At 41.1% G+C, this 14,236-nt stretch overlaps 1 protein-coding gene across 5 annotated transcripts; it reads right to left on the reverse strand.

Moving 5' to 3' along the window:
* Positions 1-226: 226 nt before the first annotated feature.
* GSS (glutathione synthetase) lies at positions 227-14,197 on the reverse strand. 5 transcript variants are annotated; one of them, XM_028734853.2, is made up of 13 exons: positions 14,087-14,197; positions 11,642-11,799; positions 10,514-10,659; positions 9,807-9,882; positions 9,238-9,377; positions 7,900-8,016; positions 6,962-7,042; positions 6,304-6,381; positions 5,498-5,564; positions 4,387-4,581; positions 3,979-4,060; positions 2,877-3,066; positions 227-1,785 (listed from the first exon to the last, which is right to left on the reverse strand). In XM_028734853.2, exons 2-13 carry the CDS (start codon positions 11,768-11,770, stop codon positions 1,662-1,664), a joined length of 1,425 nt encoding a protein of 474 aa, XP_028590686.2. In that variant the 5' UTR covers positions 11,771-11,799; positions 14,087-14,197; the 3' UTR covers positions 227-1,661. The 5 variants fall into 5 exon arrangements, with proteins under 5 accessions (XP_028590686.2, XP_028590684.2, XP_028590688.2 ...); XM_028734851.2 differs by lacking the exon at positions 14,087-14,197 and adding an exon at positions 13,722-14,030; XM_028734855.2 differs by lacking the exon at positions 14,087-14,197 and adding an exon at positions 10,803-10,867 and having other exon boundaries at positions 11,642-11,760.
* Between the last annotated feature and the right edge of the window lie 39 nt (positions 14,198-14,236).

Below are 14,236 nucleotides of genomic sequence, written 5' to 3' on the forward strand. Positions count from 1 at the left end.
ACCTAGACCAGACTTTGGCTTCATTTTGATATAACCCTAAAGCCGTGGTTCAGCACAAGCATGCTTCTGGGCTGTTTCCCTCGCAAAGAAAGAGCCTGGAAACTTGTGCTTTCCTTACATGCAGTTTGCCGAAGCTAAGGCAACATTATTTTAAAAACACAGGCTTCTGTCAATTGATAATCTAACTCAGAGCTGACTCACTGAAATTCATGGACAAGAAACTCCATTAATTTTATCACTGATTGTTTTCCATTAGATAGCAAGGTGCTTTTATTTAGAAAACTCATTTAGACAATTGCTGAGAAAATATGTCTAAATTGTTACCTTTTTTTCCTGTTGGTCCTTAATACTGTGCTCTCAAGACATGTTAATTTTATAAGCCTCTCCTCTAAATACATATTTTCTAGGCATAAGAAGTTTGTAGTTTAAAAAAATAGGTTCAAAGGCCTTGATCCAGAAAGATCCATGTATAAACTCAGATGCTGCTGTTTAGAAAGAAAACCAAAGCCATCCCAGCTCTAGAAACCCCATCTTTTAAAAACAATATTGATATGCTGTTTCAAAGTAACTTATCTGACTTCATTAAATTTCCCCTATCTTAAAATGGCACGTAGCTTGGTTTTGTAGGTGAGTATATTCCAATTGTTAATGCTCAGGGTTTTGTTTTGGTGAGCAGACATCTTCCATAGTTTCAAAATGTTTGAAAACTTTAACATGATTAACTTCTGCTTCTTTCAAAAAAAATCAGCAGATAGCATGTTGAACACAAGTGTATTCTTCAAAAATAAATATGTTCAGATTCTGAGCATACTATATTATGTGACTACTGGATATTACTCACCAAAGTAGCATAGGATAGACCAGATTGATCAACCAGTTATTTCAGCTGAAATAAAATCTGAGATCCTTACAACTTATATCACAGGACATTCTTATTACCGTTGTTTGTCTCTGAAATCTGTTTCCCAAGAGCTCACCTTCCTTTTCTTAACCCTCTTCCTTTAGCATACACATTCTGCTTTTTCAAAATGTTACAGGAGGGGTCCAGGAGCATTGAAATAAAATCAACTCTTGTCTGGGGGTTTTCTTTTCCTTTCCTACTGTGTCCCCTTTTTCCTGTGCCATATCATAATGTTTGTTCATTGTTCTGTGACCTTGCATGCAGTTTTTCCTTTGTGATGTATTCCTCTCAAACAAGAACGTAACAGAAAGCAGGAAGTGTTACACAGCATCTTATGCTCGGAAGAGTAACCCTCTCCAATGCAGAAGAGATCAAGGTAATACACTATTTTGCTACCAGGCCCTTCAAGGTGCATGTGTAGCAGCTTGTATAGTGCTGTCTCAGGAAATGCCTGATTAGAACATCAACAGATTGTCCATGGTCACAGTACAGTAAAAGGGCATGAAGTCTGTGAGAAGCATGCTAAGGGTGCTTCAAACAGGAAATTGTCAAAGAAAGTTAACTGGAATCCAGTATTTTCTTGAGACCAGGAAGAAGCAGTGCAACTCTGCCTGCTTTGTATCTTGGGGTCACTGGTGAGAGGAGGGCTTCCAGTATCAATCTGATTGTCAAGTCCGCCCGTTGGCAATCATGCCCTAAAAGAGAATGTCTCTTACTTTAAGCACAGTGAGGATGATGTCAGTGATGAGGTATTCTGTTTTCATATCACATAGGGAGTATCCAGAACAGCCACTCCTGCTGCTACTCCGCCATCTGCATGTTCGACAGCCTTTGTTCGCAAGAGATGGCCAACATGCTTGTTCACCACAAGATCCTGACCCAGTCTGCAAGAGAAAAATCAAAAGGACTAATTAAATTCATATAGTAAAGGTTTTGACTCTGCAGTCTCACCAAACTCCTGCTTAATTAACAGTGCCTGCTTGGTGTACAGTTTACTAGTATTTATATATGCATACTGACTTAAGAGTTTTACAACTCTTACAGAATTATGCATGAGCAATAACCATTTCAGCAGGCACAATGGAGGGTTGTGTGATTTACCCACCCAGAAATTAGTATCTGCTTTAGAATAGATGCACCTAATGGCCTCTATATACACCCACACACCACCTACTAAGCAATGTGTGTTACACTATTGTCATTAATTATATTGCTGCCATAGCAATAAAAATGTAGGAGGCTGCTTTATATTGCATAAGATCATTGGCCCCTCCAGAGGACCTGTTTATTGAGCACTCATCCAATTTGCATACCCAGAGGTTGGATTATATCTGCTCTTTACCGATTATTCATTTTGATTTGTTGGCAGAGCAGGTACACAACTGAGAATTTGGCCTGCATTCATGCTAACACAGAATCAGAGTTGGAAGGTACCCCAAGGGTCATCTAGTCCAACCCCCTGCAATGCAGGAATCTCAACTAAAGCATCCCTGACAGATGGCCATCCAACCTATGCTTAAAAACCTCCAATGAAGAGTCCACCTCCTTCTGAGGAAGTCCACTCCACTGACTTACGCACATTCCCGTAAGCCAATGCATTTCTCGCATGTCTTCTGAAAACAGAAGTGTTGTTTTTTTAAAGCAGATTTGTTGTGCTAGGCAACAGAGCCCTTTAATCCACTCTAATTGTACCTAAGGTTCCAACATGTGCTTGAATACTTCTTGCATAATAGACACCCTCACTGACAAAAGTGCTGTATTGTTTTTCACAGCACAACTTTGGAGATGCTACAGATTGCACCTGGAACACATGCTATGGATACAGAAAGTACCACCAATGAGCTCTAACACTTCCATTGCTCCAGAGTTCCTGTCCAGTGACACATTTAGCCCAGTACTAACCAATGCTATGCATAGGAATATAAAACTATTAAAAGCAAAGGCACAGACCCAGTAAGTAATGTTACTTTCTCACCTGACGTAGACGCCAAAAATTCCCAATTCAGACACACATTCTGATACTTTCAGTGGACTGTGAGCCCTCAGTAAATAATTCAGTGCAGGGAGAGGCTTTATCTTGTCCATGAGAATGTAGGAGGTCCTTTCTGGACTGTCTTTAATTTTCTCTAGAACCTGCTTGAGCTCTTCACCATAGAGGTTGTTCCCTGACAAACACAGCAGCAGGTAAAATGAATTCACTAGAGCTGGAGTAGCTGGTGGATAAAGGTGTGTGTTGGGTCCCTGTAGCTACCCCAGTAAGTACAGAACATGAAGAAAAGCAATCACTGACGACTGGCACCAGTGTAAGTGGTAAGCAAGCCAGTGGGCTTGAACCATCAGCTGATCCATGGGTGTGTGGGGGTGTGTGTTTGGTTGGTTGGTTGGTTGGTTGGTTGGTTGGTTTGGGAGAAATGATCCTGATCCAAAATGTGTAGAATATGCTTAGATAATGCTTCCACAACATTTTGTTTTATCAGCTAAATTGCTTCTAACCTTTTTTCCTACTAAGTTTAAATTTCAGTTGGGATACAGTACCGGAAGAAAGCACTACAGAATTATTTGCTACAGCATCAGGGAAGACATTTTGTCCCTAATAAGCTACTTTTGTTCTTACACAATTATTTAAAAGGTGTGTGCGTACAGATACCGTATTTTTCGCCCTATAGGACGCACTTTTCCCCCTCCAAAAATGAAGGGGAAATGTGTGTGCGTCCTATGGGGCGAATGCAGGCTTTCGCTGAAGCCTGGAGAGCGAGAGGGGTCGGTGCGCACCGACCCCTCTTGCTCTCCAGGCTTCAGGAAGCTATCCTCCCAGCCCGGCAAGCTCCCAGAGCGATGCCAAAGCTGCGCGCACCTTCGCCATTGCTCTCCGACCTGCTCTGGGGGCGGGGGAAGCTCAGGCTTCCCGCCCCAGCCCCGCGCCTGGGGGGGAAAAATAATTCCCCCCCCCTTTATCCCCCCCCAAATCTAGGTGCGTCCTATGGGCCAGTGCGTCCTATAGGGTGAAAAATACGGTAAGTCCTGATCCTTGAACCAGGCTGTTGACTCATCATACACAAAGAGAACCAGTTACTGACCTCCTCCCTCACGTTGTGGCTTTAACACAAAGCGGTCTGGGTCAGCAATAGCCATGGCAATTATCTTATCACCTTCTTCATCCTGCAAGGAGGAGGAGAAAGGGGAGATATATACACATACATTCTCTCTCTCTCTCTCTCTCTCTCTCTCTCTCACACACACACACACACACACACACACACACACACACAGCACAAGTTTTGCATATATATTTTTTACAACTTGGGCTTTAACTAAGTTCTATTGCCTAACAAATAAAATTCTTGACAAAACAGATTTCACAATGTATGAAGACTATAAGAACACATTCATCACAACAATCTCCTCAGATGCTGTACCGTGCTGCATTTTTAAAAATACATCCAGTTCAAGGCAGTGTACGTATCCCTCTACGCATTACTACTTACCATCTCCATAGAATAAAGGCCAGTGAATGTTGCTCTTAATCGAGCCACTGCTTCTGGTTTATTTGGCAGTATTTTTTCCAGTGTTCCTGGTCGGCTCAGCTCCTGCTGAACTTTTTTGGTCCCAGCAAGCTGTGTGGCAATATCAGGGCACTTAACTGCTCTAGATCTTTCCAACAGCAACCGTGCCTCCCAGTTCTTTCACAAAAACAGAAAAAAGATAATTTCAATCAAGGTTCTATATAACATGTATTGTTTAATATTTCAAAATTGGGAGTTTTATGCATTCAAATACATGGGCAGGTGCAGAGGTTGACACTAACTGGGATCCAAAGTACCATCTTCTGCTTGCAGAGGGGGTTTTCATATTTAGCCTTGCAGCTCCACACACCTCCTTCCAAGCCATTCAGAGAATCACCCCAAGAGGCAAACCTAGGATCAAGTGGAGGAACCATAGGTGGCTGGGTCCCTCCTCATGACCCCTTGGAAGGGTGGCATTGGTAAGAATGATATAATTGTATGCAGATACACACGCCACTGCTACTCAAGGCACAACAAAACCTAGCAAAAACTGATATTTTCAGAGCTCAAACTGAATACGTGGCTAGAAAACATTTATTTTTACCCATGATAGCCACAAGCCTGCATATAGCAAGTCAGCTAAAAGCACCATGACTATTAAGCTCTGAAGTAACCTGCCAATTCAACTGGAAGCCTCATTTTAAAAATATGTAGATTTAGATGGCATATTGAGGCAAACAAGCCACCAGTCTCTCAGCACCGAACAAGTTAAGATATCACTTCCACCAGCTGGATGTCTTGGGAAATTGGCTGAACTACTTCTAGAATTAGCTGTTTGATAGAATGTATTCAGAATTCCCCAGGGGATTACCAAACAACTAAAGAATTACACATGCACTGAATTCATATTTGGGGTCCAACTGTGCCAAGGATAATGTCACTTACAGTGCCGCAGAGCTTGCACTCAAGATTTCAAGACAGTGGATGATATTCAATGTCAATTAGAGGAGACCCATTGCAATCAATGGACTTAATTGTTTCAGTGGGTCCACTCAGAGTATGACTTAGCTGGGTATTACCCAGTAATACGAACCTGTTTGTTATAATTCTTTGGCACGTAACCTTCTCTATAGTACACCACTGCAACTTCCTCCCCATCTCTGAAATAAAGATAAGGAAAACAATCAGTGGTTCCTTCAACATGGCTCTCTCACACACAAGATTAAAATATTATATACAATACATTCTACAGATGTAGGATTCTGTTCCATTTATGAATTGTTTTCTAATCCTGCAAGAAGGGACTTACAAAAGAAAGCTTTCAAATAAATTACCTAGTGGATCAATAGATCACAATCTCTCTGCTTATGGATACAAATATTAGTTCCTGTCAGAGTTCTTTGGTGAAGTCTATATAGCAACTTTCCATGTTTTAAGTTGTGTATCAGTACTACATAACTGAACATGTAAGAACTGCATAGCAATGGAGTTTCCAAACGAGTAGCATGACCTGAATCTTGACAATCTGAACACACTTGTTTTATTAACAGCAACATTAATGAAAATAAGAGTCTTCATTAAAACCCCGGAAACATAGCAGATACTTAATGTTTACATAACAACCCAAAATGCAGTTTATTATGCAAACTGCGGGAGGCAGTGGAAGACAGGAGTGCCTGGCGTGCTCTGGTCCATGAGGTCGCGAAGAGTTGGACACGACTAAATGACTAAACAACAACAACAACAACAACAAGCATATCAAAGTGGACTTATTAGCACTCCCAACATCAGCCTGTGTTATTTTTTACATATGCCAAAACTACAGCGTGAAATCCTCCTTGAAACCACATATGGGCTATCCACCCATTAAGCTAAAGTTTGTGTGCTCACTATACTTACATATGCAATCTCTTGTCATTGTCCAAAGACGCTTTTTCAAACACATCTTTAAATCTTCTTCGGATCACCCGGATATTCCTTTAGGAAACAGACAAGAAATATTAAGGCTAAAGTCCTATACACAATTACCTGGGAGTAAGTCACAATTGCATTATGAGATTAGCTTTATATATGTTCATGTTATAAATCCTGCACTGTATTTTAATGCTTAGTTAGGAAAAGATAATGTAGCTATATACAATATGCATTGAACTTCTAACAGTATTGAAGAGCCCACTTTTGTCACAGAACCTTTCTGCAGTGAGGTATCACACAGAGAACAATCCAGCCTGTTATAGCAGAGGATGTCTACTCTGAAGTATGTCCCATTAATTTCAGTGGGGCTTACTCGGAGGTCAGTGGATATCAGATTGCAGTTTTAAACCCTTCAAGTCATGTTAATTATAATAGGAGAGTTAAATGCTAAATCGTGTCATTAGGTTTTACTAGGACAACAGTCTTTTTGCACCTTAAAAGTGTAATGAATTTATCTTTAAAAAGTATTATTTAGCAGAGCCAAAAAAAATGTCACTAAGCATGAATGATGTAAGTAAGACCAGATTTCACAGGACTAATTAAATGGCATTACATGAAACACTTATTAGATGAAAAAAATTACCTCATCCAAAGTTCATTTTCTACACAGCGTTGGTCAAAAATATTCCTCTGAGCCTCTTCAACTAGGAACATTACCACTGCTCTGAAACAAAAACAGAACATATATCAATATACTAAGTTTCCTCATTTAAAAATATATTTTTGTGCTTCTTACTTACTACTATTTACAGCAGCTGTGCTGAAAACTTCTACAACAGGCCAAAGCTACAGTGCCAGATAATACTTGCAGGATGGCACAATAGAGTGCTGCTTTATACTGTACATTTGCCCCTCCCTGCTGTTTCTACGCCTTTCTTCTACATCTTTGTGCATGTATATGACAATTATACAAAGAATCAAACAGATACAAAGAGGAGATATCCATAATAAGGAATTTATAGTTTAACATCTGAAAGGTTTCCTAATAATCCATGCATCCAACAGCTAGGGTCTTCCTTCAAATAGTTATACTAGCTTTGTGGTCCTACCCTATAAGAGGAAGTGAGTTAAACAAGTAGTTAAACAGTAGAATTATATGTAAAACAGCTTCAGTTGATTTATCTAGCTGGGGAGAGAAAGGTCTATAAACAGACCCTCCTGGTTCAGTGAAGAAAAACCCCCAATACTGCCGGCATTGTTTTGCAGGTAGTGGCCCTGAGACCAGTTTTTCCATCTATGCCAAGAGACATTTGAAAGGAGGTGTCTTCCATAACATACAGGAATGTTGTTGTCCCCCTAAAGAAGGGAATGAAAACCTACTGCATAGGAAGATAAAATTCTCTTTCCCAGTTTTCCTTCATGTGCCTATTCCTATCATACACTTCCTTCAATATTCTATAACTTGGAGACAGAGGGCTTATTTGCATTTTCTTGTTTGTGAAAACAAGAAGTAACAGAGCATATTTCATGCAGATGAACAACAATCATAGTTATGTAGAGCTTGCAGTTCTCTTCCCCTACCTGTCTGAGCCGTAGAGTTCCCAAGCTTTTGCAATGCCCGTGGCAATCCCTTTGGCTGGATTATTGGTCAGTAATTTTGAGGCTTCCTTAGATTTCCCTAGAACGTTCAACACATGCCTGCAATTGGGATGCATATAGAAAAGTCACACAACAATTCACTGTACACAGCTGCAATTGAAGAGCCAACCAATTGAGATGTAAAGTACAAATGCCAACCATCCTTTATGAATGGTGCACGTGTGTACAAAGTTACTTTTGCATGCCAAATATATGTAAGCCCAGTAGTTGACAGTAAAGTCATGGCAAAGTAATCCAGCTAATGCGTCCTTCCAGCGCAAGGATTTCCACTTGCAAAATAAGACTTTCTCCACCTCTCCTCCCCCTTGTGCCCCTCCCTTCCCCAAATTTGCTGCAGAGGGCTGCGGGAAACCCTGGAACAGATTTGGGGGGATACATGGGGGGACAGTGTCCCATCGTGAAAGAGAAAATCAAGTTATGCATGTTTCCAGGTACTATAAATTAATTTTGCACTTGACAATAGATTCCTGAAAGCTATATATAACAGACAAAGCTTTGCCAAAAGGACACAACATGCTACTGTGTCTTCTCTGATTGCACTGCCCAAGTGCAAAAATCAGAATTGGGATCAGAATTCAATATCGTGAGAACCTCACATTTCATTTTTCATAATAAATAAGTCACCTGAGGTTGTGATGGCCAGCTGTGACAAGACTCACTGAGAGTCACATCTACAATGCTACTGCTTGTGATTGTCAGAAAGGAAGGTGGAAATGCTAGATTACCTCCTAGGCTGGTGCAACAAAGAGGCCTAGATAAGATACATTGGCATCACACAAGAGCAGCAGGCTCAGTTCAAGATCACACACATATTGTGCTAGCCTAACTCGGCCCATTGCAGGGGTTTCTGTTGGCTACTGCCTGTAAGGATACTGCCAATAGTAGCTTTTGCCTCTCATCTGGGCAAAGGCATTGGCCAGTGGAGCCAGGCAGAACTGGGTGGAGATACGCATCTGCCTCATCCAAACCCCCTCCAGCACAGCAAATCAGGGTATTGGTTTGCTATGCCAATTTTAAAGTGGCTTCTGTAACATGGGCAGACATTGCCAGGTAGTCTCAAAAGCTAGATAAGGGAAGAATGAGCAGTAGGTGAGGGGGTAGGCCTTTAGCATCTTGTCTAGCTCTTTGTACCTCACCAGTACAGCAGAATTATACACAGCCTTGGCGAAAGGATAAGACATGAAGGACCATCTATAAGCCAGCTAGAAGTTGTTTTGCTGAAAACACACACAGAAAGACACACAGTCTGGAAGTCCTTACCGATGCACCGCAGTGGTTTTAGATGTGAGGCCTCCAAAGCTGGCAGCAATAGTGTTTATTTCTATTTGCTTTAGAGCTGGAGTGCCTTCTGCACCATAGTCAAACATGTAATCAGAGCGATTAATTCCTAAAAACACAGACTGGACAAGGCAAAAAAGTAGCAAGAAATGGAGCAGCCATCATTCCAAGGAGGATTCTATACATTATCTGTCAAGTGCCAACTGAGCTAAAAATATCTTATGGGGGAGGTGGTGGTGTTTTGTTTTTATTATGCATTTCATGTTTTTATCTTTTATTTTTATGCTGTGAACCATCCTGCGATGGATGGTATACAATTTTAATAATAAAATAATAATATTTTGACAGTTAAAAAACATCATATTTGATTACTGTGCAACTACCATATTATTTATTTAAACAAAAAATAGACACCGTTTGATTGTAAACAAACAACCCTCAAAGCAGTTTACAAAGAGAATTAATACAATTATTAGTAAAATACAGTTTCAAACAACTATTAAAAACACTAAAAAACCAAACATATTAAATCATATATTATCATGGAATACCTGAGTTATTCCTTCTTTCAAAACTTGCTTGTAGATTTTGAAAAGCTGAGCTGTAAAGTCATCTACTTTGACAGTACTAAGAGGAGAGAAAACAAATCTTATTTAGTACTCAAGCCTGCTGTGACAAAACAAGGAAATTATCATTACAATCTTTTATGTAAAACCATTTGACGTTAATACTTCTTTGTCAAGCCCGTGAATTGTGGCCTTAGCAATAATGGCAAGACGATTTCATGTTATACCCCAGCTCTGAACATATTACATGAAAGATGCTAGTTCTATGAAATCAGGAGGGCTTATGTCTACATAAATGTTTAAAGACCTCTTGTGCCTTGAATAGCTGTCTGACAATGTAAAAAACAGCTGGTGAGGCTTTACTTAAGGATGAAAATTTTGCCTCCTGAAAACCTTTCCCAAGGAGGAGGGGGAGGAAACTAGCAGTCTTGGAATCATGTGTCAGATTTCACAAAGCTTGTGTTCACACAGAACAAAAACATGCATTGTAAAAGAAAGCTTTAGTTGTTCTCTAACCTTTCCTCTTCTATTAGCCAACTGCCAATCAGGCTAAGAGGCAAGGGAGTTAATGATTATGAGACATTTAGGAACATTGGGTTGAAACTAAACTAACCTTAGTACAAATCAGAAGTATATCCACGATTAAGGAAGTTTAAATTCAAAGTTCTTTTTTCCTAATATGTAATACGTACCTTGCAAGAGTGCGTTCCAGAAATTCTGTGTTCCGGCTAACTTCATCTACCAGCAGGTTAAAGTCTTGTTGAACTGAATAGGCTTGCTCAAGTAGACTGCTTGGTACTGCAGATGGGAGCAGTGTAAAGGGAGCATAATTCACCACCTATTGACAAAGGTTTAAAAAGGAACATGTCAAGAACTACCACTTCCTTCCAGTAACAAATCAGGTTAAGCCCTTTTAAAACTTGGGAACATACAGGATGAATATAGGGGATACAATACAACAGTACTAGAATGGAACTATACCTGCAGTAATCTGGGGTGCGGTGACATAAGGTGATGTAGGAGCAGGGAGGAGAGCCACCTAAGAGCTACAAAGGATAAGGTAAAGGAAATGGGAGTGAAGAGTTCCCTTTCGCTCCATGCAACACACTGACTGGCCTACTTGCATTGCGCAAGTTCACACAGCCAGATTCCTCTATATAATATTAATTGCAAATATACCGTCACGTGGAGGAAAGCTAGGGCAAAATGGCAAGGGTCAGTTCACACTACTGAATTTCTCCAGTTATGTTCACTGCATGAAGAAAGGTTAGTGTGAGCTGGACAGTGCCTACAATGAACATTAGCAAAGTGATCATGTGTTGCAGGCGCCTGCAAATTGGGACTATAAATGTTGGCAATACACACGTGAACATTAGCACAGACATAATGAAGGGATGGGGACACAGTGAAGGATAAACACACTGATTGACAAAGCTGTTTATCCACACAACTGTATACATGACAATGTGGAGCCAGCTTTATGTGAATTGTGTGATACATGCAATGAACCAGCAGCAATCTCCCCATGTGCCTGCCCAGTTCATACTGCATGGTGCTCCAGTGAAGGGAAAAATGGGCTATTTTATGGGTGAAAGTAGCAAACTGTCATGGCAGCATAAGGCTAGGATGTAAAAAAAAGTCTGGTATGGCTAATGTCACAAATGTACAGTGCATCCTGGTGAGAACTAGCCCCACTCTAGAATCCCAAGCTTTCCCTTTCCCTAACAACATGCCGGCTATGTTGTTACTGGGATTTTTTTTCAAATTTTACCATCTTCCTTCCATGGGTGTTGGATCATGAAATCTAGTTTTCAGCTTACATCAGATGCATTGGGGTCATCTTTGGTCCTCATGAGAACACCTTCAAGTAGTGCCGAATCCACTGCAATTGGTGCCACATACTGAATGAGCTGGACATTACACAAAATGTCTTTCCAAGGGGCAGTCATTGTGAAGGCTGAGGCAGCAGAGAATAAATCTGAAAGCATTTTAAAATAATTACCATAAGGCAGGGGAACCCAAGATTTGAAGGTGGAAGAAAAACACCGTTTCAGAAATTTATGGTAATGGAATCCTAGAGAAGCAGTACTGTCCAATGATTTTTCTGCCTGAAGTGGAGCCCCCATAAGGGTGAAAACTTTTAAAGAAATATTACTTTACCATTCAGACAGTGTTTTCTGCCTTCATCAACTATCTGCCCTTCACTGCCACCCTGAGCTCATTGGGAGGGAGGGAGGGATATAAATTGAATTAATAAACAAATGGTGCTGGTTGCAGCAGGCTTCTTACCCTGAACCAGCCCTGGATACAAGCTAAATAAGCATCTAGATTTAATGAAGCACTATGTAGCCCTTTGTGCAAGTGTAACAACTTCTGCTTTCACAATGGGACTTTTTCCTCCCCCTCCCCTAAACCTGTTTTGAGGGCAGATCTGCAATGACCGGGAGTGGCACAATAAAGAAGTATCTCCATTTTTGTTGCATAAAATCAAGACAGAATAAATGTTTTCATGTTTTGTTTTATTTATTGCAAGCTGCCCAGATAACTTTGTATTATGGGGTAGCATGCAAATGCTGCATATAAACATATAAATTTTATTTTCCTTTGTTACAATGCGTATTTTTCTAATGAAATAATGGACAAGCTAGAAATTAAAATGGTGAAGGTATCATTTCCCCTGCACCCCCCAACCGCAGAATGTACATAAAGTGCAGCTTCACTCTCTGCTGTTCATTTGTGTGAACAAAGCTGCAAAACAAATGTCACACTGTCATCAATTTATCACACTGTCCTTTTGTAACAACTCCCTGACTGTGTCTGCATAACCTGAATCCAGCAGTCAACACTGTGAGGATGAGCTCCCAGAATGCAATGTGGTATCTATGTTTGCACATATTAGACAGGTTAGTTAGTCATATTAGGATAAACTGCATTGATTGAAGTATTCATTCGTGTTAGAGGAATCTGTCAGTTTCTGAGTATTTTAAATATAGCTCCAAAGTGCATCTGGCAGTTGTACCTCTTGGGCAGGGCTGTGGTCCATTAGCAGTGATGTATGATTTCAGGTACCAACAAGTAGAATAATTAATCCCTAAGGATATGGATCTCAACTCTTCATGTCAAAACAGAACTCGCATGCTTTAAACTCTAAACAAACTCAAGCTTATGACAATAGCTTGTTCAAGAGAAAACCTGTACACAAAACCATACTGAAAAAGGTTGTTTAGCTGTAATAGTCATAATGACTACAACATTTTTCAGCCTTTTAAGTAAGCAATTTAAAACTCTCCTAGATCGCATACACTTATCACATGCACACCCACCCTTGCACTTAAATTGCTCAGGTTGAACCACCAAGAGAGCAGCTCTTTAAGTACATACACATTTAGGAACATTTTTTACACCACATGCCGGGAAAAACCTGGACGTCTATAGACATTCCATAATGCATACTCCTTGTGTGTCACAAAGGTAGTGCAAAGAAAGAATGATAACAAAACCGCAGTGAAATTCAACGCGACCAGATAAAATTCAAACTTTCTTTAAAATATTATTTCTGGATTATTTTAATCAATGTACCAAATCACTGAGGCAGTGGGAGACTTAAAGGAAGTGGGGGGGGGGGAGTTTCCCACGGCAAACACAAGGAAGCAAATGCTGAGTCATTCACAACCCAACTCCAGCACGTTAGTTTACAAATGATTGTGCAGTTGGAGAAAATCTCTGTGTATGCATGTAAATAGCCTTCATATTTCAGACTAGATGCCCCAGTGATACAAAATGCTCTCTGTCTCTCCCCCCCCCCCCAACTACTCTTCCTTCATAAAACAGCCTGACAGCTTGTTCCCGCCTCCCTTTCTATGGGGCGCATGTGGCCTATGTTTGCCTCTGAATACTGACCTTTGCCTCCTGGGCATTGTACATCGTTAGCCCCAGGCCACTTCCGCCACTCCTAGTCCCTCAAGTAAGGATTAGCCCCCAAACATTTCCCCCTCCATAGTTAATTAAACGGGAATAAAACTATTCTGCCTTTAATCCCCACCCCAACAACCACCACAACTTCTCGTCGTTCGGGGAGACAGCGGGTGGGTCGGCACCACTTTATCCTCGGCGCTCCCGAGGACCCCCATCGCTCCCTCAAGAAGCTCACCGCTCCCTCGCCCCGACCACACCCGCCTCCTCACATTCAAACTGCCTACGCAACCGTTGGAGGTAGCACGATGACGGAGACCCTCCCCCCTCCCTCTATTTTTAAATCCGGGTACCTGGAGTCAGTCACTCGAGTGAAAGTCCCCAACCGAGAGCGCTCTACTCTTCAGGCGCTAAGAATCAGATGGCCCTCTCACAGATTGGCTACCCCGCCAGCCTATCGAGAAGCCGACTCGCCCTTTCCTGCTGATTGGCAGGAGCCTCAC

The sequence above is a fragment of the Podarcis muralis genome, chromosome 5 (assembly GCF_964188315.1).
Source record: "Podarcis muralis chromosome 5, rPodMur119.hap1.1, whole genome shotgun sequence".
NCBI classification, from domain to species: domain Eukaryota; kingdom Metazoa; phylum Chordata; class Lepidosauria; order Squamata; family Lacertidae; genus Podarcis; species Podarcis muralis.